The sequence below is a fragment of the Protopterus annectens genome, chromosome 1.part0 (assembly GCF_019279795.1).
Source record: "Protopterus annectens isolate FY-2018-M chromosome 1.part0, PAN1.0, whole genome shotgun sequence".
NCBI classification, from domain to species: domain Eukaryota; kingdom Metazoa; phylum Chordata; order Ceratodontiformes; family Protopteridae; genus Protopterus; species Protopterus annectens.
In genome coordinates this window covers 1,663,088,392-1,663,114,054 of record NC_056725.1, presented here as the reverse complement: position 1 = coordinate 1,663,114,054, position 25,663 = coordinate 1,663,088,392, and the positions used below count along the sequence as shown (strand labels likewise).

At 39.6% G+C, this 25,663-nt stretch overlaps 1 protein-coding gene across 2 annotated transcripts in view; it reads right to left on the bottom strand.

The window, feature by feature from the left end:
- The window catches only part of SGSM3 (small G protein signaling modulator 3), a 1,391,341-nt gene that overhangs the window by 194,937 nt on the left and 1,170,741 nt on the right, over positions 1-25,663 (bottom strand). For both annotated transcript variants that reach the window (XM_044068352.1, XM_044068343.1), the window contains exon 19: positions 6,314-6,399. In XM_044068352.1, coding sequence (XP_043924287.1) covers positions 6,314-6,399 — 86 coding nt within the window. The remainder of the gene's footprint in view (positions 1-6,313; positions 6,400-25,663) is intronic.

Sequence of the window (25,663 nt, the reverse complement as noted above, 5' to 3'; positions counted from 1 at the left end):
AAACTGGTTTAGAAATAAAAGATTTAGGGCTGGTTTTCATGTAGATTCTGTTTTTGGAATTAGAAATATTCTTGAATACTCGTCTCATTTCCAGGGAGGAAGGACAGTTTGTATCATGAAGGATAGCTTGTATCACCCTGAGTTAGATGCTGAATGACAGGATGGAAAAAAAGAAGTTTGATCTGGTGGGTAAAGAGGAATCTCCCAAAAAGGAGGGAGAGATCCCCACTGCCATCTGTATCTGTGATGAATCACTCTCAGAGCAAATCTGTCTGAGACTATCTGCTGACAAAGAGAGAAATGGAGGGCCAGATTTTTGGGAAGAATTAAAGGCTTGCCAGGGTTGGGGGATTTCTGTCAATTGTCATTCAGACCTGTTAGATTGTCCTTTGAGAGGGGGGTCCTCCTTTCTTTTTGGATCCCCCCTTGCCATTGGTCTTTAAAAGTCTGCTTACCAGCAGCTTGCTGCATCTGCTTACTTTGCTTTTTTGTAAAATGTTGCACAGTTAACTGTAAAAAAAAAAACAAAAAACAAAAAAAACTTGACAAATTTGGAGAAGGAAAGCTGAAAATCCAAGAAACTTACTGAATCAGCTTTCCTCTCTCAATCTTTTTAAGCACCTCTACAGTAGATGGCCTAAATACAACCCTCTCTATCTAAAGAAGAATTCAAATTTTCAGCATTTACATCCTCAGGAAGGCTTTGTGTATGCAAACAGCCCTCATCATAACACTTCCAGTAGCAGCAGCTCTGGAAATGGCATCAGCTGAATCATAAACAGTTTTCAAAGAATACTTAATCACTTGAGAAACAGAAGCAATAAAACTTTTTTTCCTCAGACAAGAGGAAGATAAGCCATAATAACTCCTCATATTCTCAAAAAAAGCAAGCATAAACTTTAACATGTGAACTTGATAATTAAGAATTCTAAAAATAAGTGTTGCAGAAGAATACACTTTTCCACAAATCTTTCAAATGATTTCCCATCCTTGTCAGAGGGTGAGGAGTTAATATTTACTAGATGATTAGCAGCAGCTGGGTTTACAAAGGAAACCATTGCTGGATATTATCTGGGGTTAGAAAATAAAAACTTCTAAGGGTGAGGAACTCTACACATAATCTATCTGCTTTCTTAGTGGCAGCGGACTGGCTATCCAGTAAGTTACAGGCTGCAACAAATACATGCTGCAATGATGGAAGAACAGGAGGAACTTGTGTAGGATCAGGAAATTCCAGTTGCAATAAATCATACAATTTCTTTAATGACAGTGGAAGATCATCAAGTTCCCAATTAAACAACTGATTCATTCTGGATATAGTTTCAAACAAAAAGTTCTTCCAGGAGACTACAAGAAGAAACACCCTCCTCAGAATTATAATCATAATTTAGGATGGTGCAGCGGTAGTATTGTTGTCTCACAACAAGAGGTTTTCTGGTTCAATTCTCAGCTGGGGTGTCTTTTGTGCAGATTCTGCATGTCCTCCCTACATTCATGTGGGTCTCCTCCAGGTGCTCCGATTTCCTCCCACTTTACAAAGACGATCATTTGGAGTGTTTCTCCCTGGGCCTCCACTGAAAATTGGCTTCATTCCAAGTTGGACTTTCCCGGTTAACAACTGTTAAATAAATAAATAAAATAATCAGAAACCTGAGAAGAAAAAAGAAAAAGTCTTCCCCTCACAATAATTTTCCTGTTCAATGCCCAAAAATTCTCAGACAGTGAAGAATTATTTTTTCCCTTACCAGTAACACCAGAACTGGCAGGGTCAACCTGAACTTAGCCCAGTAACTCACTCCTGAGCAAAATAACTGACAGGTGAATATAAATGTCTAACTTTTTTGGAATATTTCTGACAGTAATTGTAAAAGAAACAGCCCTACTTTTGTCAGGCAAAACATCCCCAGGGACAGGCACTGCAAGTTAGCTAGAGGGAGAGACATTCCCCTGCACTTTCTTCCAAGATCGACAAGAGTAGCTCTCTCTTGCCCACCAAGGTCACTGCAACAGCCATAGAGGATGCGTCTAACTCCTGGTCCATGGTTGCCATAGGGACTACACCAGAGGGAGCCAAGAGTCAAAGAAAAAAGATGAATGGTCTGAGGAATCAGAAATGGCCACAGCAGAGTCACCCATCTGTGGCTGAGGCAATTTAGTAGCCTGCTGAAGGGGCAAGGGCAAAAGCTGCTTGGAATTTTTTTTTTTGTGGCTGGAAGAAGCAAGGAACTTGTATGTTTTCCCATGGTGAAACCAAGAAAGATGCCTGAATCAAAGAGAAGCCAGGCAGCATTAGTCAGTGAAACATATGAGTACTAATTACTAGAAAAGTCAAATGTTTCACCAAAAACACATTGAAAAGGACTTTAAACACAACCTAGTCACCAAAGGTAATTAAACACAACTTTAAGATGAGAAGCTCTAGTTTCAACAACTGTTTTCATCAAAAGTTAAAAGCAACAATCCCAGTAAAAAGTGGCTAAAATTCACATGATTGTTTAAAACACTTTTTTCCTGGCTTAAAAATAATACTTTTCCAAGAAAAGTTAATTTTCTGACAAAAATTAAGATGCGGAAGGCTTTTTCTTGAAGAAAGCATATTCACCCAGCAATGGAGAACCATTAGTCAACTATCAATCCTAAAAATCCCACAATAAGAGCACTCTTCAGCAGCAGGAATGCACTGTACAGCTTGGCACCCAAACTACTCTTTTTCTAGTTGTGTTTGAGCTGGTTAACAGTCTGAGTATATGGAAGTTGCCCTTTAGCTTTGGTAGCTGGCCAGCTATTATATCCTTGGTAGGACTTAACCCATGTAATCTAAGGCTACTGCAGCAGTGATCACATGATGAACAACTACATTTGTTTGGCCCAGTAGAACTTGAAGTTTCAATTTTGCCTATGCCAGCAATAATCAAGTCTGTAGTTATGTAAAGGAATAATTTATCCTGTCTTTGCAGCACTCTGAAACATTTCTTTAGTTACTATGAAGTCTGCACAAAAAGTTTCTTTAGTTACTATGAAGTTTATGTAAAATGTTTCTGCAAGCATATATGCTATGTCTTGAAACTTATCACTTTAATATTTAGTGACAAAATGTTACATTTGCAATTTTCTCTCAGTTTTCTGATGTAATTCCCATTTTTACTGGCCTTCTGAGACCAAGCTTAGTTCACAATAATGAGGACCGAAATTGTGACAACAAAAAGCTGCCCAAAACAAGTCTTTAATTTGCCCCCTTCTCTAAGGTGCAGTGAACGTTAAGGTTGTATATTGAAATAATGGATATAGTGGAGAATTCCCATAAGGGGGCACACGCCAGCAAACTCTCCCTACAAAAAGTTATTTAAAATGTCCCCTTTTTTTGCAATTTTGGGCAAATGAAAATTTGTGACACACATCATATTTTCTGCACTTTACTTAAAAAGTAGTCAAGACTTGTTTTTATGACTAGGGTAAATTTATAAAAGCTAAGTGGCACCTATTACTATACTTTGAAAGTTGCACAGAAACTAAGACAATAAAAAAAAAATAATCACCTCAGTTTGCAACCAGCTCCTGAGGGCAAAAGACATGTTTGGTTTGTGGAAAATGCCCTGCCAGATTTGTGTATAGATTTTGGTGAGAAGGTTTGAGACTCTAGGTACACAAATGGTGAAGTGAGAATGATGCTTTTTTTCTCTTGGGAAGGGAGGGGGGGTCTTTATTCCAGATATTGGATGCAACCAGTTTCACATAATAGGAAAACAGAAAATGGTGACTGGATCCCCCAGCGACACTTTTGCGTGCTGACTTCGAAGGTTGGCAGACACAAATGGAAAAAATGTTATAGGGAAAATAACACAGAAATCTTAATTGCCACTGAGTGCAATAAATATCAGGCAGAATCTTACAGAACTGAAAAAATCCATTACAAGCCTACATCTTGAGAAAGATCACATAATAAAATATCCAAATTATTCCTCTACTCTTCTTCCTGCCAAAGTCTGGATATTTTTTCGTTACCTTAAGTAACTCAAAGTAACACCCTTTTGCAAAAATCACAAACAAAAAATAAGTCTTAATGAACTAATGAGAACATAAATTATAAAAGAAACTAAAATAATTTCAGCTCTTTAATATAAACATGAACACGAGAGTGAAGACAAACATTTATGTGAAATTCATATACGAATATTGTCATGCAACAAAATAATTTAAAATAAGCGGCACTATGTGGGAAAATCAGTCTGCTTTCCTGTATCTGTGATAGCTTAAGCATTTTTTTACACCCCTGCGGTTCTGAACAAGGACTCACCAACTCTGTTGCACCCATTTAACACTACATGTAGCTATTGCCTGGAAACTTCCATATACATTCAGGCCACTTATCCAAAATCACTTGACCTCTTTGTAAGTAATAAGGGATGCCACTCTAGCTAGTGAGTACACATAACACTCCACAACAATCAAGGCCTTTAAAAGGTCAAAGCCATCAATAGCAATCATGACCATTTCATTCTGTGCCAGCGCCAACTGAGGACAAATATAAACCTGGCATCAATGCATTACTCTCACATATAGTCAGTCAATTACCTCCCTATCTCACTAGTGGAATAATTACTAGTCTTGACTTTGGTATCCTCTGAAAGGCTTAAATCTCAGTTTCTAAACATTTGCCATCCACAGGAATGGACAACTACCTCAGAGATGCTCTACCAACTCATCAGTAACCCATGCCCTGTCTGAATACCAATTTCTGGTAACATTTACAATCCTTCCTCTACATCTACAGGTTAGCAAACAGTATATTTGCCAAATAAAGTGGTAACTAATAGGTCATAGTGATAGAACACCCAACACCATTCTATGGCAATGATGGACATTTATCAAAAGTCACAAGTATACTCTGCATATTCCCCTCCCTTTTTTTGGTCTGCTCCACCTACAGACTATATATGACCATTAAGTGCAGCTTCCACATTTGTCCCAGGTGCAGGTAATTAACGTCTAGTGCATGTTTCACCATGCAAAACACTTTATATTGTTATAAAGAAAACAAAAGAAACAGTACTTGCATATTATCACAACCAGATTCCGAACCTGGCATAATTGTTCATGTTATGGCAAAAGGAGTCATTCGGTTTTTGCAGAGATGTGTAAGTTGCTAACTACCTCTGTCTGACATTGGGGAATTACCCAGGAAGAGGAATAGTGGTGAAAACACAACTTTCTGGCTACACACTTGCATGGGGTGGTTTGATATTAATGTAGTACTGTGCCGTTATAGTCTGGTTTTCCTGAAAAAGCCAGTGCCGCTGTGTAAACTAAGCAATGAAAACCGTCCCTTTTACATGTTTTATTATGTCATATTGTATTGTAATATCAGTGAAATACTATAAAAGTAAGCGAATGTACACCACAAAACCATTTTATTACATTTGTTTGTTTTTTTAACTGTGTGAGTCTCAGGAGAAATTCGTATTATACTTTTGTGCATAGCTGTCAATGAATCGGCAACAAATGCAGAGATAATCAAAGACACTTTTAAAATAGTAGGACTAGACAGTTTGTGAATTAATATGTATTTTTGAAGTAAAATGAGTTTAACTAATTATTGTTATTAACTGTGACGTCTGCAGAAAGGATGGTGAATTATAAGTTTCAGGAGGGATTAAGACAGACAGACGTTATTAATGCAATCAGCAGCCAATGGCACTGTGTACGGTAAGCAATGAAAACTGGCCCATGCCCATGTTTGACTGTGTTGTACTGTGTTATAATAGCAGTGAAATATTATAAAAGTAAGCGAATGTACGCCAGAAAACAATTTCATTAATTTTTTCCCCCCAAATATGACCGATTTGGCTCCTGGTTGGGTTAATACGCAAGTACCAAAGGAACTACTTAGCATAGGGCACTAAAAAAACAAAGTTGCACTGTTTGGTGATATGTTGACTGAAGGTGGCACAGATCAAAGAAAGGGAAGAGGAATATGCACAATATAACAGTGACTGTTGATAAAAATTTCCATCACTGCCACTGAGTGGTGATATAGCCTAATTTTTTAAAAAAACTTCTATAATGTGACAAAGATTTAACTACAACCAATCTGATTTTTTGAACCCCCTTGAAAAAATAAGTTTTCACTCCTCCGTTGTCTTGGTAGCACAAATGCTATACTGAGTCTCAGTCTGGGCTGGGCAATGAAAGAAATGTTAACTAAAAAAAAACGTTAAAAACACATGATGACAAAAGCACTACTGATGGAATTCCACTCACTTGGCTTGGCTGTTACTGAATTAGGGATGTGAAAGATAAACAAAGACACACTTACTTTAATCCTACACAAACCAAGGAACGAAACTTTACATCCATCTGAGCATGTGCAGCATCATGGCTCATATTCACTGACTGGACTGCCTACAGAAAGGGAGGCAAAATACCCAACTTATTCAGTTTCTTGGAAAAAACAAAGAAATATACAGAACTGAACAAATCCAACATTGGCTACAGCAGGCAACTGGGTCTTCTGTTCATCACACAATATCCTGACATTTTTCAAGCATACTTGGGGTCATGCTATGATGGGAAGAAAAAAGAGACGCAAGCAAAAAAAACGGTTATTTATGCAAAAAAAAAATTAGTGAGAGAGCTGGTTTATCATCGGTCATAACCTGCAAGTTGTAACACAGGAATGACATTTAAAGTACCCCTATTACATGAATACAGTAACCCTTAAATTCCTACTCTTCAATTCGGCTTAATTTATTCAAACACTGAACTGTCACTATATTTTAGCTGAACTAGTTTTATTTCCTAATTGTAACAATATTTGTGACCGTCATACATTCAGCAGCATTCCTAATCCTGCATGGAAGGTTCAAAATATGAATTCAAATATTCAGCTAAATGTCAGTGCATCTCATTACGTCACAGTGTACTTATTTATACTATGAACTACACAAAAATACTCCAAGAAGACTAATGATAAATCCTCTTCACATTTCCCATTTCTCTCAAGAGGAATTTCAACAAAGGTTTCAAAACTTCCTAATGTACCTAATTTAATGATGGCATTAAATTGCATGTAAATACTTTGAATTTTCCTTATTATAAATGTATAAAATTATGTAAGTATTTCTCTCTGGTAAGATATCCGATCACATGGCTCAAACACTGATCTCAAATTATTTCACAGTAATTACAGAAAGTTTGCAATTGGTTATGATTACAAAATCTTATTTTCATAAAAAAGAGTGGCCCATATTCCGAAAGAATTGCTCAATGCAAGTCTGCTCTGATTCTGAAATACATGCTCTCAAGTTAAGTGACCTACTTTGGTGTAAGACCTACCTAAAATCAGGCTTAAGTAAGGGGACCATATTCCAAAACACCTGCTCTCAGTGTAAGTGGTCACTTGCACTAACAGGAAGTCTTCTGGAATTGGGCTCAACATACTTTGCATTAACTGTGCCAACTTGCGTGTGCTTTTTGTTTTGATTCTTTTTGCCTAAGCACATACCACGCTTCATAATGCGTAAACAAACACGATTCCTTTATGTAACATATTAAATGCATCTAATATTTTATTTTGCAAATTTCATGAGAGAGTGTGTGTGTGTGTGTGTGTGTGTGTGTGTGTTTGTGTTTGTGAGAACACTGGCATGTATAAACATAAAACCAAGTCAGTTCAAGTTCTCCTTTTCTCCATCTGTTCTAGAGACTACTGAATCCTCCTGACCTCCTACATCCCACCACCTCCTAAGTCATTCTATTTCAAAGCCCAATTAACTTTTCTGTAAAGTTATAATACCTAAAGCTATATTTTAAAACTGCCTTCCCTAGAGTAGACACATGACCCTGCTTGTCTCCGCATCATTAGTTGTCAACTGTACCTTGCCCACCCATCCTTAACAATCACTTCTTTTCACAAGTCTGCATATGCTGAGTGCTCTGAGCATTTTCTCACAATGAAGATTCATTTGTCACCTTGAGAAGTATCATAAGGGTGGAGTAAAGGGGTGTGGATGCCCAGGGCACAAGTTAAGGGGCACAATAATCAGGTGCTGATTTGAGATAATTGCAGAACCGACATTCATTTATGAAGCTGGAAAAATATTGTAGCTTCAGAAATGAAGAAAATGCCAATACCGCACTTGTGGCTGTAGTGGAATGTCAGTTCAACCATAAATGCATGAATTGGCACTTGTGGTTGTAGTGGAATGTTAGCATCTTCTATTAACTCTAGCCAGCTGCTTGTTATAAAGTTTAGAGCATCAAACATTTTTTTTTTGCTCCTCAACTTTGAAATGAAGGGGCACTGGTTATGGGAATTCCCCAGTGTGCCAAATGACCTTTTCAAGTGTTTTGCAAATTCCATGAGTTTAATTGCCCTCTCCTGGCACGGCTCGTAGAACTACCAGTACATTTCCATATGCAATCTTAACACTGCCCCAAAACAAAGGGTTGGCTGACTATATATGATTCTTTGAGATAGGTCACCTTAAAGCACACACCAACACCTTGTTTGCCTACACTACTGTCCTTTTACATTGTATAGTATGATTCAACATGGAGTAATTAACCTGCAGTCCCCCTCCGTCTCCTGTAAGCACACTCATTCCTGTCTGCTTGGGTACTTTGATTCTATCAACTGAAGAGTAACATCTCACTGTTTTTACTGCTCCAGTACTAACACTGTAGGATGCTGCAGGCAAAAAATGCATATCCTATTTTTCTGACCTAGTGTGACATCACATGGATGTGATGAAAGCTACCAGTCCTAACATGAACTGCATGGTACACTCAATAATTACACACTTTTCACATTAACAGTTCTCAGCAAGCCCCTGACTTCAACTAGATTACTGTCTTTCCAACAAACACACCCATATATTAAATAAACATGCACGCATCCACACTGATACAAATATTTTAACATATACAGGAGGCATAACCTGATGAAATAAAAATTTTAAACATGTAAATACTGTGATTAACTGTTCTTTCTAGCTCAAGTAAATATCTCATGGTACATCATGGCAAACAAACAGTCCAAAGTTGTTAAGCCAGAAAACATGAATGAACACAGAACAGAAAACAAGCAGAAAACAGTAATCCTTGCTGCACTGCACTTTCAGCTAAGCTCTTATTTTAGATCCTGCATCACAATATGACATTTGAAGAATTCACAGACAGTAGAACAATTTCATATTTTACTAAATATGAAAGCTGAAATAGCTTAAAAGGCTACTTTGAAAGATTACTAAATTTCACTACAAATACAAGCAGCTACTTATATCTCAGAATATTTCCACGACAGAGGCCATTTCAGCTTTCTAGATTAGCAACCTGGAAGAGTACAGAGCAGTCAAGAGGATGGTTGAAAACAAACACAGACAAGGTTAATGACATACCAGTACTAACCATCACTAATCAGTGTCTTATGGAGTTCATACTGATTAGTGAGATGTAATTAAGGCAGAGCAAGTGCACAAGATTAGTGACCACCATTAGTGGGATGCTCAGAGGTGCAGGGTACGGAAGTAAAGAGTGAGAGGGAACAGATACAGTTAAAAGGGTAAGACTTGGACAGAGAGAGAGAGAGAGAGAGAGAATTTAATAAAGTAATGCTAAGTTTATCTAACGTGTTCTTACCAAACACCATACAGCAAGATTGAATTATACGTGTCCATCTTAGAAAAGCAACATTTGTTCAGCAGTTACATAATAATATGGATATCAGTAGACGCGATCAACCATGTGATATAAAACAACAGGGCTGTAATTTGATCCAGACAGGATCTGTAAACAGTAAAGCTAAGTCACTACAGTCAGTAACCTGCTACAATGCAGTTAACAGCAAGAGAGGCAACGATATTGCAAGGTATGCAGCCTAGAAGTTCTACTGAAGAGAAGAAATGAACATACAAAGGCTTTACATAGGTTCATAGGTGTTTACTACGCTAACGACCACCGTGGCCTTTTTAAGCCTACCCAGGCATTCCAAATCACTGAACAAGTTCTGGTACCCTTGATGAGGTGCAGGGCCTTGGGAGGTGAAACATTTACCAGCAGGGCCCTTGGACTTGAACCACTTACAGGCTGCCTGTTGTCAGAGACACAGGGGCCAAACCAGGGATGAACTTCCTGTTACCCAGCCATTTGTCCAAGTTACATGTGAATTGAGTTATGAAGGAAATCTGCTTCACATGGATGCACAGCCTGTTCTAGAGAAGGGGAAGTCTCTAGGATACGTACCTATCTCTCCAGCATGTCCTATTTATATCAGAGGTAAGGTTTAAGTCTTTAGGTAATTATGATGGTGTTTATTTTGTGGATATGTAGGAGGTCCATCAGAGTGAGGTCTGACAATACTTTGTATGCTAGGCATAGATCTCCACTCAACAGTCTGTAGAAGATAGGATGCAAGGATTGGGCCTTGAGGCAGTCTGCACAGGACATGCTACTTATGCACTGTATTCTTTTAGTGAGGAACTTCTATAAATGGACAAAGTCTCAGTGGTTGAACCATCTCCTGCTACAACTAAGTGAAAAAGAGGGTTTATCCACATTTTGTGAGGTTTTAGGATGCTAAAAACAGTGGTATCCTAGGGTCGGGGACTGTCAGAAAGCTGAACAAATCATCATCTAAGAGTCGCGCTCAAGTTAAGCTCAGCCAGTTTGATGTTAATGACCTTGTAAGCCTTTGTGACTTGTTCAGTATCCACTCTCTTGCAGAAATTCTGATTCCTTAGAATCTCTTCAATCTTTTGAATGTATACCTCAGTGCCTGTGATAAAGATGATGCCCACATCTGCTTTCTTCTAGTCTTCAATGAGTCATTTTAGAGCTGAGAGTTCTTGTATGAGGTCATAAAACTTCCTCTTGCAAGGTTTAGCTAGAATTCTATGTATATCATCCTCATGACTCACTTCATATGCCCAGATAATAGGGTGTAGTGGGGAGACAAAAGTTGCAAGGTTTCCTCCATTTTATCTGGTTGTTAACTGCCTGCTCTTCTGTTCTGTTCCTAGATCATGGTCTTCTCCAAGTTGTCCATTTCTCTTTTCTATCTTGTGAAAAAATATTTTAAGATTCAGTTTTCTACAGACCATTTTAAGGGCAATAACTGTAGTGACAAGGTTGCTTCTATTACATGGAATAAAGGTAAGCCCTTTTTGCAGTACAATGGTTTCTGTATCCATTAATGGTGTCCTGGAATGGTTCCAGATTTTGTTCTTGTGAGCGTTTGTGGAAGGGCTAGTCCAATTTCCTCTGGTCTAGTCCTGGCTTATGGATGATGTCCTTTTCAGTCTGTATCCTGGAAATCCCTTATTGCCGTGTCTGGTTGACATTTTCCCTTAGAACAAGGACTTTGTCAGTCTTTCTCTTGTTATGATGATTGGGTATTTGTTGCTGAAAGCAAACGTGTGATGCTCTCCTCATTTGTTGATTTTTGTGGGGATCTGTCTGGAGGGGATGCTCTCCTGACCATTGGAAAATCCCGATGTGTGTTGTAAAGGTCATATGATAAGTTTTTTGCATGTGTCTGAGGCTGAATATCTCAGATAAAGCTAGTAGTCTGTGTCAGTATGACTCCTACTAGGAGTATTTTTTGTCTTCAAAGTCTGCATTGTGATTGGTGCCAGAGCTGCTCGGAAGGCATAATCCATTTTTTGTTGATTTTTCTTTCTGCTTGTGTTACGCTTTTCGTGGCTGTAGTAATTTCTGTTTCTTGCCAGCTTACCAAGTTTCTTGATTTTGATGTTTTGCTCAGATATGACCATGCTTTCATTCATGAGTTTCAGTGTTTCTGATGTAAAAACACTTTGAAATGAATGTCTAATTTTTGTTTTCAGTTCCATAATGGATGTTTTGAGTATGGCTTGTTGGCTTTTGTTGTTCTCCAGTACAATTTCAGTTAGCTCAGTCCTGTTTCTTCCAGTACATTACACCATGATTTTTATACCTCTCGGCTCTAGAGCAGGAAGTGGTTGTGTGAGCTGAATTTCACTTGTTGTGGGTGTTTTCTCTTTTTGCACCTATGGTGTGACCATGGAGTCAGTGCATATTTAGGGGGTGCTGAGGTGCAGGCAGGCAAAAAAGTTTGCTTGATTTTACCCACAGTTTCAGAAAGTACATTTTACATCTATATCTTACTGTCAGTACTTAGTTCAAAGACTATCTTCAGCATACATATTAAATTTGACAGCTGGAACCTGCAACCACCGTACTCTATTGCCTGGAGGTGCTGCCTCCACTTATTTTCCATAATGTCAATGACTCATTACAGACTGGTGTATTTCCATCCATTTCAAAGGATTCTATGGTGATTCTCATCCTTGTAAAACCTCACCAGTCAAGATGCACTGCAAAACTTCTACCCTGTCATTAACCTTCCCTTTACTGTCAAAACTACTTGAGTAATCACCTTATTCCATCAGAAAACCTCAGCAGTGGTGATTGCTTTAGTCTCATCACAAGCAGGCTACTGTAATTCCCTTACCTGGACAGATGCCTCACTATGAACTATACCAAATGCAGTCAGTATAGAATTCTGCATGCATTTTGAATGCAACACCCTGCTGTTGCCATCACTCAAGCTACAAGGCCTGCAATGTTTGCCTGTAAGAACACAAATATCATGGTTATGACCATGGTATTTTCAGTTTTACACGGTCTGGATTCCTCTGGCTCGCAAGTGTTGCTAGTCCAGTATGAACCAGCTTGAACTCTCCATTCAGGCTCTTTCAGACTCCTAGTAGCTGTTTCTAGGATATACTGAAATGCCTTGGGGCCTTTTCTTTCTATGCACTGCCAGATATGGGAAGTACACCTAATGCATCTCTGGTACTGCAGATCTTTGGAGGGCTTTTGGTCACTCAGGACTCATCTTTTTAGAAAGGTGCAACTGCTTCTGGGAATATTCTATCTAAATTTTAACTATCATTAATTCTTACAGCCTTGATACATCCATGCTTGCGAGCTGCATCTGACTCCTACTAGTAACCCTATAAACAGCCACCACCTTCCATGGCTTTTACTTGGCAAGTACGGAATAGAAGTAAATTGTCAGGCACACTGGGGGGGGGGGGGGTCACATGCAGGTTCTGCATAAGAGGCAACACAGACTCAGAATCAAACCAGAGAGCCTCTTGCTGTTGGTTGACAGTGCTACTCAGTGGGCCACTGATTTTATGTATCTATGTTTTATATTTGTTTTTATTATGTTTCACTTCGTACAGTGCCTAGTAACTAGGCTCCACAAAGCAGACTCAATAAGTTAGTTTTCATGACCTGTGGCAAAGCCAAAAATCATGAAAAGAGTTCCTTAATTCTACAGAAAGTACAGTTTTGTACCTACCATAAATGTAGATGTTCGAGTGTACACCCTGCTGCAGTAATCACACTTGGGTTATCCTGTTGTCAGGCGGTCCCGCAGTCGGCCGGAATTCCAAAGTCTTGGTCCAGTGTTGATTGCTGTCGCTTCTTCCCTGACGTCAGAATGCCAGGGGTATAAATAATGCATCCGACACCATTTACTTCAGTTTTTCTTGCCCCAGATGTCAGGTGCCCCCAAAAAGGTGGTCAGTAATTAGTACCAATTTAAGAAGTTTTAGCACAAACACAAAAACCCTCTAGCTATAAGCAAATACATCAGGAAGGTTTTGTAGAGATTTAGCCAGTTAGATCAAAGGGGGGGGGGGGGTAACCTGGACTGCAGCAGGGTGTACACTCGAACATCTACATTTATGGTAGGTACAAAACTGTACTATGTTCATCGTGTTACCCTGCTGCAGTCATCACACTTGGGTAGACTCCCAAAGCTAAGGATGGGTGGAGGATTCATAGAGGGTTAGAGGAGGCTAGAAGGCCCTGCAGAACTGCAGTGGCGAAGTCAGCTCTAGTCTTAGAGTAAAGTGGTAAGTGGTAGTGTTTGGTAAAGGTGTGTACTGAACTCCAAGTTGCAGCTTTCAAAATATCCTTGGTTGGAACCCCCCTGAGGAAGGCTGTAGATGTAGCTGTTGCCCTGGTAGAGTGGGGCCTAATGGTAGCAGGAACTGGTTTTCCATGATGGGTATAGCAAAAACGAATGCAATGTCCTATCCATTTGGAAATGGTTTGTTTTGATATAGCCTTCCTTGTGAAGCTGTAGCATAGGATACAAAGAGCTGGTCAGATTTTCTGAAAACCTTGGTTTTATCCAAGTAGTAACGAAGTTGCCTGTGAATGTCTAATGAATGCAGGAATCTTTCTCCTTTGTTCTGTGGATTTGGGAAGAAGGTGGGTAAGTGGATGGTTTGATTTAAAGCCACACTGGAAACCACCTTAGGCATGAAGGAAGGATTAGTTCGTAGGGAAACTCTGTCTTGATGGAAAATGAGGAAAGGTTCCACTGCCATTAGTGCCTGCAGCTCTGAGACTCTTCTAGCTGAAGTTATTGTTAGCAGCAAGGCAGTCTTCCATGATAGAAACTGTAGATCTGCAGAGAAAGCTGGTTCAAAGGGAGGTAGCATAAGTTTTTCCAAAACAAAATTGAGGTCCCATGTTGGTGTAGGTGCTCTCCTGGGGGGGGGTCTAATGTTTTTTTGCCCCTTTGAGGAACTGCCTTAGAAGTGGATGTGAAAATAAGGGTGGATCCGTGTTGTAGTGGGCTGAAATAGCTGATGCATGAATTTTAATGGAAGAAAAAGAAAGTCCTTTGTGCAACATCTCAGTTAAATACTGTAGAATCTGAGGCATGTGAGGCTGAAGTGTGTTTTGGCCTTTAGCTTGGTTCCAGGTGCAAAACCTTTTCCATTTGTCCGAGTAGGCCTTCCTGGTGCTGGGCCTCCTAGCTTCCAGAAGAACATCCATAACTGCTTGGGAAAGAGGAGCTGGCTGGATGCTTAGTTGATTTGCCATGCAGCCAGATTTAAGGTTTTGAGCTTGCTGTGTAGAATCTGATTGTTTTGCTGTGTGAGCAAATGAGCAATTTGTGGCAAAATCCAAGGTGGGCCCTGGGCCATATTCCTTAAAAGTGGGTACCAGTGCTGGCGTGGCCAGTCTGGGGCTATGAGTATCAGTCGTGGTCTCTCCTTTCTGATTTTCAGAAGCACCTTTGTGAGGAGAGGCAATGGAGGGGAAGGCATATACTGTCAGGTTTTTCCAACTGAATGAGAGTGCGTCCACTTTCCAGGCTTGAAGGTGAAGTGTCCTTGTACAAAATTTTGTTAGCTGATAGTTTTGGGGGCTGGCAAACAGGTCTATGTCTGGAAGGCCCCATTTTTGCGTTATCATTGCAAATACTTGTGGATCCAGTTTCCACTCGTGGGGATCCACGATGTTTCTACTGAGGTTGTCTGCCAATGTGTTCTTTTTTCCTGGCAGGAACTGAGCTTGTAACTGAACTTGGTAAGCCAGAGCTGTGTTCCACAAGGTCATTGCTTGCTTGCAAAGAGGGTAGGAGTGTGTACCCCCTTGTTTGTTTATGTACCACATTACTGTGGTGTTGTCCGTCCTTATTGTAAGTTGTCCTGGATGTAATAGGTTCTTGAAGGCTGTCAGAGCATTCTGTACAGCTAGCATCTCTTTTTGACTGATGTGCAGATTTCTTTGATCTGCAGTCCATACACCTTGAACTCACTGTCCTGCCATGTGTACCCCCCAGGCGTAGTCCGATGCATCTGTTGTCATAGTTTGCCTGGCTGGGGGTAAGATGAAAGGCTGACCCTTGTTGAGGTGACATGCCTGTGACCACCATAGAAACTCCTGTTGTAGGCAAGGAATGAGAGTTATCATTGTGTCCAAGCTGTGGCTGTGTTGAGACCATACACTTTTTAGGTACCGCTGTAATTTCCTCATATGCAGCTTTGCAAATGGTATTAGTAGTATGCAAGATGCCATGAAGCCCAAGGCCTGCAGAATTTTTCTTGCAGGTAGTAGGGTCTGTTGCCATTGTTTTGAAATATTGAGTCAGTTGTAGTTGTTTGTCTGGCGTCAGATAAGCCTTCTGGGCCATTGTATTCAAGCTGGCACCCAGGAATGTCATATTTTGTGAGGGCACTAGTTTTGACTTCTTTTCGTTTACTGTGAACCCCAGGCAACTTAGAAGATGTTTTACAAAAGCCAGATGTTGTAAGAGGATGTCCTTGTTTTCTGCTTGGATGAGGCAGCCGTCCAGGTATGGGTATATTTGAATTCCTCTTTGTCTGCAGTATGCAATTACTGGTGCCAGGCATTTTGTGAAGACCCTGGGCGCAGTAGATAAGCCAAAGGGCAGTGCAGAGAATTGGTAATGGGTTGAACCTGCAATGAAATGGAGGTATCTTCTGCAACTTTGTCTGATAGGGACATGCAGGTATGCCTCCTTGAGGTCCAACGTTACTAGCCATGCTTTCTTGCCCAACATGGGAAGAAGCTGCTGTAATGTTAACATCTTGAATTTGGGTACCTGTAAGAATGTGTTTAGAATAGAAAGGTCCAGAATTGGTCTCCAGGCATTGTCCTTTCTGGGGACTAGAAAGAGTCTTGAGTAAAATCCTTGGCCTTGCTCTCGTGTAGGTACCAGTTGAATGGCTCTCATATCCATGAGAGCTGTAATTTGTTTTTGTGCCTCTGCCCATTGATTTTGTGGCAGGTTTGGCATTCCTCTTTTCATTGGCAAGGTATGGAAATGGAATCTGGAATCTGTGTCCTTATGAAATTATGTCTAGGACCCATTTGTCCTTTGTGACAATGTGCCAGTTGTCTGGAAAAAGTGCGAGTTTTCCTCCCAAGGGAGCTGCCAAGAGAGTGTTGCTTGGCCGGATGAAGTGCAAGTCATTGAGTTTGCCTTCTGGTAGATTGGGGCCTGTCTTCTCCTCCCTTCTGTGTTGCAGTGCCCCATTGTCGAGGTTTGTATTGGGCTTGTGGTTGTCCTCTGCCTCTTAGACGTCTGTATTTACCCCCTCTGTGGTCTGTCAGTAGCTGGAAAGGACCAATTTTTAGTTGGCCAATTTCTGCTGAAGCGAGGAGGCTGTACCTGTAGAAAATCTTTGACTGTCTGCATAGATTTTGCCTTATCCTCCATTTTCTTTAAGACTTCTTCTGCCTTAACTCCAATAGAACATCCTGCTGTAAGGGAGCATCTAGAAGTTTTGCTTTAACATGATCAGGCAGAGTTTATTCCCTTAACCAAGCATGTCTATGTATAACAGACCCAGTGACAGCTGCTCTGCAGGAAGCCTCCAAAGAATCAAAACCACATTGTAAAGTATGTTTGTCCACCTGTTCAGCTGCATGCAACAGATCCTGCATTTCTTTCAATTCAGACTGTTGAGGGAGTGTGCTCATTTTTGTTTTAGCTGAGACATAAGAAATTGCTGATATTTTAGCATGTGAAATTGGCAATTTAGTGCTCTCATAGCTAGAGTGGCCGAGGTGCAAACCTTCCCCCCCACCTGTCTAGTGCTCTGGAGTCCCTTTCAGAGGGTACAGGATTTTTTGCCATAGAAGCCTTAGCCCCTTTGGGACCCTCGGAGATAGTCTCAGGATCAACAACAGGGCTTTTATAAAGGAATTTGTGGAAATCAGGCACTCTATAGTATCTGTCTGGTTTGGCTGGAGCAGGAGGCAGAGAATCTGAGTTCAAACTAGAATCTAAGTAAACATCATCCACAATGTCTAAAACTGGGGGGATAGCAAGTGGTCTGTGCTGGGGGAGTAAAAGAAACTCTCTGAGCCTTTTCTTTGAGTCAGAGTAGTCCTGACCTTCCCAGTGAAAATGTTCCCTCATAGTGTGTAAAGTTTCCCCAAAGGAGTAGTTTTCAGGAGAAGCTGAGGGAATAGAATCCTCAGCATCAGAATCTTCATAAGGGGAGAAGGAGTAATCTTGGTCCTCAGAGGAGCCTGAGGAAATAGACACTTGATCAGAGGAGGCATAATCTTCCTCTTGTCTAGGCCTTTTGTCGGGTGGGGGTTGGGAACCCCTGATTAAAAAGATCAAATCTTCAGCCATTTTAAGCATCTGTTTCTTAGGCATGGAGCCTTGAACTGGAGACTGAATTGCAGTCTTTTTAGGTTTAATAGGAGTCTTAAGCTTAGGATACGTTTTTATGGTGAGCGTCGTCGGTCTGAAAACGCCTTCAGAAACCGAAGGTGTTTCTGCAGCACTGACATCTCTTTCAGAGTCGTCAGTAGCGCTGAACAAAATGTCTGTGTCGGCCTAGCGCTCTCCGCCGAAGGCTCTAAAGCGGTCTCGGGTTCCAAATCTGCGGTAGTGAGGGGCTGCATCGGAACCTCACCGGAGACTGGTCCAGCCGAGGCCTTAGAGTCTGGCTTGGGCCTAGACTGCCTGTCCTTATCCTTGCGTTTTTTGTGCACGCTGGTAGTCGGTTGCTCCGACGGCATTGTGTAGTTAAATTTTCTACCGAAGTAGTGTCGTGCAAAATCAAAGCGTCTTTTTATAGTACGCTTATTAAACCTAGCACAAAAATGACAACCAGTGACGTCGTGGTCTGGGCCTAGGCAAAGTATGCAGTAAGAGTGAAAATCCTTATGAGGTATTTGCTTCCCACAAGAAATACAATTGTTAACTTTTTCTGACATCGGTCTGAGGCATGAAAAGTTTCCCCAATGGGGTACTTAGCTTTATTGAAGACTTCGGATCTGAAATTCGACTTCGAAAATCTCAGGAGTCGGCCAACCGGCACTTGCAAACTGCTTCTGCTTCGGGCACTGCGCGGCAAGAAAGACTGAAGAAAATGGCGTCGGATGCATTATTTATACCCCTGGCGCTCTGACGTCAGGGAAGAAATGACAGCAACCGACGCCAGACCAAGACTCTGGAAATCCGGTCGACTGCGGGACCGCCTGACAACAGGATAACCCAAGTGTGATGACTGCAGCAGGTTAACACGATGAACATCAAGTTTTCATACATTACACAAAACAGATCACCACCACCTGTTCCAATGATACATTTTTTTCTACATTTTATGTCAGATGAGTGTCTGTCACTGGCTTTGACAGATTACACTGACTGTCTAAATTTCTGATGAAAAGGGTTTTAGATAGTTTAATGGATCTTAACATAAACTTAACTAGTTTTAAAATTAGTTACATTTTTTAGTTTACTTTCAGTTAGTGCAGACAACATGTTTTTGTCAGTGAAGCCATTTTCTGATTGGCTAGCTGTGGTTATTGCTTTCTTTACACCTGTACTCTTATTAGTTTTTTTCTTTTCAAACAAGAATGGATTTTATTTCAAGAACAATGATTTAATGAAACAGTACTGTTTTGGGGGTTGTGAGCAGACTATGTTTGGGCAATGTGTAAAGTTACCTTTTTTATTTTCCACATTGCAGTGAATGGAAAATGAAGTCTTTTTTTTTTCCTTCTATTTTTATTTTGCTCAGCAGTAATAAACTAAACTAAAGGTAGGTTTGAGTTTGGTTTTGGATTTGGGTGAAGCAGCTGCAATCTCTTTTGTGTAAGCAATGTAAAGTTACCTTTACACTGTAATGAAAGGGAGATATATTTTTGGGATGTCAGAGTATTTTTACAGTGTGAAGCTGCACTATATTTCTTAACAAGCAACATAAATATGAATTGGTTCGAAGAATTTTAGTACCTTTCATGGCATGACATCACAAAACTTGTTCCTAAAAAACCACAGCACCAGATATTTCATGTATTACACCCTAAATCTGCATATGTTCCAAGTGGGCACTCATACATACACACACACAAACACTTACATGCACAAATGTACATGCATGTATGTATGTGTTATTCTATATATATATATGTGTGTGTGCGCACGTGTGTGTATGTATGTATGTATATATATATATATATATATATATATATATATATATATATATATACACACACACAGACACACACATACACAGACACAGACACACATTAAGAATGAATACAGATAATGAAATAAAATTACAAAATTAAACTTCAAAATTCAGATATTAAAGGATGTCCTGAAATACTTTGTGAAACAGATGCACACACCTCTCAAATGTACAGATTTTTGCCTCTGTTTTTTCATAAAATTGTGATTTTCTGGTAAATTAGCAGCAAATCATTAAGGATTTGAGTTAGAAAATAATGACATTTGAGTTGCAGACTTCATACCCTTCCAAAAATTCATGCAAATGCAAAAAAATGTTATTCTATCAACTTTCAAGGCTTGTAAGAGCAATATTTAAAATTATCCTGATTTTTGGGCCTTTGTCTCACTTTTATTTATAGCTTTGTCCAGATTTCTTGCACTAAGAGGTTGAGAGGTATGGAGGTGCACATTAAGGCATTTCCTAAGACAGTTCAGACTCACAATGTTGCTGTGGTAGTGAATTCCACAGGTCTGCAGCAAAGAAAGCAAACAAACAAAAAACAATTCCAGAGGATTTCGGTACAAACCCGGGAATCACCAGCAACTTCAAGGCAGGTAAGTGCAGCACCTGAGAAGGCTGTCATGGTACCAAAAGTTCTTAATATAAGCAGAACCCAAAAGAAAAAAATATAAGCAGAACACAGGTCAAGAAGAGATGTGAATACCATGACAGGGATCTTGAAAATAATTTAATACACATCAGAAAGTCACTCCAAGAAACAAGAGAGGGTATGGGGCATATGGCATTATCTAGAGATCCCTGTAAAAGGTAAATCAGCCAAATTCTGTATTTGTTGCATCCTGTAAAGCTCAGACACTGAAAAGCCCAAACAACTGGCATTACAACAGTCAGGATGAGATGTAACAAAGGTCTTCACAACATAAACATTAAGCCCTCACATAAAACAATAAAATGCCTAATGCAAAAATAAAAAACAATGTTCCCTACTTAGAAACAAAGGCAAACAATAACCCTGATCAAGAAAATATATCAGTAGAAAATGTTATGAGGTTACTGATTTTGGACCCACAATCCAAACTGTGATTCCCCATAAACAACACAGGGATTCAGAATAGGAGCCACAGAGGACTTCAAAGTAGCAGGAAAGGACACAACATGCTTGAATGGTTTCAGCTTAAAACCATTAATAGATAGCCAAGAATGAATGCCTTCTAGACAGCAGTAAGATACACACAAGTGTCATCTGTATAAACATGTCAGAGTAAACCCTTCTGCTTAACGAAATCACCAAGAGGAAGCATATACACCACATACATGATCTAACATCAGACGAAACACACTGCAGAACTGCATAACACTTTTTCTGCTTACCTTTTAGTTAGCTCCACAGACCACCCTTTGATTATGCTATGAGATTAAGGCAAGATGAACAAGAACTGCTCTGGAAACCTCAAAGTAGGTCTTCAAGTGTTCCATAATTATCATATGGTCAACCATGTGAGAGCAACAGATAAACCAAGGAGAACTTCTGATTCTGCAACACTAACAGGTCCTTTACCACTCACATGAAGGTCACTGTGGGACTATGTCAATATCAGTACTTTGATCCTACCATAATGAGAATCAAGAACTGCTTCAAGCGGTTTATACACCATGCTTTTTCAATAACCTTCACAATGAAAGGAAGATCAGAAATACTGCAGTAATTCTTCAGATTGTCTAGATCCAGAATGGAATTCCCAAGAAAAGGTATAATCAATGCCTTAAGAATGGACAGATAATGAGGAATGGGCAATTTAATGACATAAAAGACTTATGGCATTTGGGCAATTCATAAGTAACAATCTTTAACCAGTGTGTCAACACCACAAATAGTGGGACACGTACTAGAAATGATCCTTATGTTCCATGACGTTAAAATAGACAATCGCATTCCAAGTCCAGTTGCAAATCTCTGTCACTATGAGAAAATGTAGGCCCACTGTGCACTCTAGAGAAAACTTCTTGCCTGATTAAATCCACCTTTCTATGGAGAAGCAAGCAACCAATTAACAATCATGTAAAGAAAAAGATTTCCAGGAGATCAAACAAGTTGAATTATGCAACCTGCTAATCTTTGCAGACATATCTTCTTGGACAGATGAGATGCATTATTATAGAAAATCCATGACTGATGCCTATAATAATGAAGAATCACTGTCGATCTGTCCTCCAGGAGGTTAGTGTTTCTACAATGAAATGTCACCCTTCCTCCTAATCAGACCAAGAAACAGTCTCTATCCCCAAGTCTAAAGGTGATCATCCCAAATTGGAACACCATATCCAGCGAGTGGCCCTCTTTGCATTTGGCAGGCATAACCATATGGATAAAACCAAATTTCTTCCCGAATCATAATTAATCCCATTACTGAAATAATCTAGCAATAACCATTTATGGTGTAGCAACAATCAAAAATCAAAATGGAATTTGAAAACTCATGCAAGAAGACTAATGCTACCTTGGCAAAGGGTAAACAAAAAGGAACCCATAAAAGCATGAATAAAAAAATAAATATAGACACATTAAAATAATATGCCAGAATACAAAAGTTGTTCTTGTAGAAGACCAAGCACACCCTCAGCAGGTAACAGTGGAAGAAAAAACTCTTGACCCAAAGGAGGAGGGCTAGTAACAATGCAAATCAAGTCAACTGCATTTTTTTATTTTTTATGTATTTTCTAAATGAGGGGTTAAATTAAGGAGAGGTAAGCTATGCAAATTTCTAGAGCACCAGCTCCAGTTCCTTTACATCGGATGCAAACTTTGCAAATATACTCTACAAAAGAGGCACCTCACAGAAGTTTTTTAAAGGCATTCAAGGCATGTATGAATACAAAGGATATTGATAAAAGTATAGCAGGCTGAAATATTTAACAATGTGGGATTCACAGGAAACAGTGTTCCTGTAATCACAACACCGTAGCCTTTACTTAAGAGCAAGTGAAATGTTACAAACAGACTGAAATGCATCAGTCTATGACTATTAACTTATCCTGAAGCTCAGAAAAGACACCATGATCATAACATCACAAAGCACTGAATATTTTACTAACACATTCAAGAAACAGAACACTGTTAATCCACTGTGGTTAACACCCTGCCCATGTTCTCTCTCTGTTTTACATTATCGGTGACGAATGTTATTATTGTGGTGGTAATAATCTAATTAAATCATTCTTACCCTGCCAATGGCCCTCCTCTCAGGATATGGTACAAGATGATCCACCTGCCATGGCTCACAGCAAGTCTTATCTGCCCTAAGTGCAAGTCCAGGTACAGTATAGGCATGTGAATATAAACATTTCAGTGCAATATACCTTCTTTGCATACATGAAAGTGCACATATTAAAATGTTACTTCTGTAACACTAGAATATCAGAAGTACCTTTATCTTCATGAAACGCCAAGCACTTCAAAAGCACTCTATTGCCATAAACAAATAGTTTATTTTCAAGTTAGGCTGCATATATCTCAAATCTAGTTTCTAATGTGTTGCTTTACCTTCAAATGACTGCAAATGCAACAGTATAACACAAACTGCTGGCCCAGTGATGAAGGGGAAAAGTGACCACCTTTGCTAATGATCAGCTGTGGCATGGGTGTTGGTAGGTCAGTTGGATAGCAGAAAGGTGATCATAGATTACACCACACCTTTGAAATCAGCAGATCAGTCAACTATAGCTGCATGTAATAAAGTATCTTGCTATTAGAGTAGCAGAATTCAGCAGAGATAAAATGGAAGATTTATCACCTGATTCAGGCAATTCTGACAAAAATTTATTCTTATCACCCAGAAAAGATAAAAATATGTAATTACATGGATTTGGTAGTTAATGGCAAGAAAAGAAAGTGCAGCAGAAGTGCTCACTTTTTTCCATATCCGTCCATAGCGCTACTGTCTTTGCTATTAGGCAAATCAGTACCTGGAAGCAGTTTAGTAGGCTTGTGAGATTCAACAGATATTACTGTTGAATCTCAAGAAGAGTTTTTGTAGAGAAACGTGTGTCTAGGACCTTACTATATATATATATATATATATATATATATATATATATATATATATATATATATATATGTGTGTGATGCCAAAAACGAAACCAGTCCCAAAATGTAAAGAAAAAACAGTCCCCACAAAAGATGGTAAGGTACGGACTCACAAAACTAGATGCAATAGTAGTAATGGTAGTAATCCACTCAGTTTGATGATAAAACACACATAAAACTTTTAAAAAGTTTTTAAAAACACACACAGATATATATATATATATATATATATAGGTACTGGAGGTTCAGATCTTGTATTCGAACAAGGTGTGGCAAAGGTATTCTGTAAGGTCTCTAGCACAGGAGGGATTGCAGAAGGCTTGGGATCTCCCATGTACAGCAAGTCATAATACCTGCTTAGCAAATCACACACTTGTTTTTCCTACCATCACAAATGGTGTTGCATTTTCAAAAATGCATCCCCAAAGGAAAGTTCCGTCTAAAGGAAAATCAAGAGACATGGTATCCTTATCCTCTGATTCAAAACCTACTTGAGAATCGATCTGGGAGGAATAAGTCAGAGATTCTACCTCTGATTCACAGTCTTCTTCAGAAGAATCATTAATCTTCTTACAAGGAAAGAAAGTAGAAGAAAGGACATGCAGTGGCTTTAGAGATATAATTGCCGTAAAAAGCCCTTAGAGAAGTCATTCCACTTTTTCTGTGGATCCCTTGGGGTAGAAAGGGCAAAAGGAGAGGGATGGTTAATTTTCTGCTTCTGCTGCTGCTTCTTGGAAGCATTATCAGAAATGTATCAGAGGGGATCTGACCCCCTGACATACCGCCATAAGGGTACCAGGAACATCCTCTTGGACAAGGATTTGAGGTCTGCCCCACATATCCCACAGCGATAATAAGCCAGGATTCTTCATTCATGGCTGAACCAGCAATCTGATAAGTCATGCTAGATGTGCCTACATTCTTTGGTCAGTTTCCAGAGGGGTTGTGACAGCAGAAGCAGCATATAAGATGGGGTGGTCTGAGGGATCATTAAGTGCCACAGCAGAAACATCCAGGTCCAACCAGACAGAGAAACTTTGGAAGGCTTTGACATCTTGAGCTTCTTTCATGGCTGGTGAGGGATGTCTGACTGGGAAGACTGAAAGGCCAATTCTACCCTAGTGCACGTGCTTTTAATCTCCCATTTCCTGAATAAATAAGAGAGGCTAAATAACTCCTTAAAGTTTTGGAAGCTAAAGATTTGCAAAAGGAACACTCCTTGTAGCTGTCAAAAGGACACAGACATAATAACACTTTTATCTTTATATGGTATCTGCCTCATGCAGTCACATTTACCCATCTTAGCAGACATGAAAATAATGACTCTTTCAGTCAAAAGTTAAAGGAAACAGGAAGGTTCCCTAACTGGGATAGTTACCTGTCACTCACTACAGAAGTGACACATGCCACACAGCTGACAGACCAATGCAATAGATGAAGTCTCTCATATCGGGCTGTACACAAGATAATTCTGAGTATTTTCATGCCCTTATGTATCTTAGGTACCGATATGCATTCTTGCACTTGGATCATGGGTCTGATGTATGGCACAAAGGGAAAGCATTCAAGCTTTGGCTATACTGGATGGAAATATGGTATTCTTTGCAGGATACTTATCATATATAAGCAGTGCTGCAACAGTGATCAATGAAGGACATTAGAACTTTTATTCAGTCCTACCCAGATATTTAATCTTTGGGAATAATGTGCACATTTTGTCTGAGTTCCTGCTACTAAAGTCACATCTTCCAAAATTTTCAGAAAT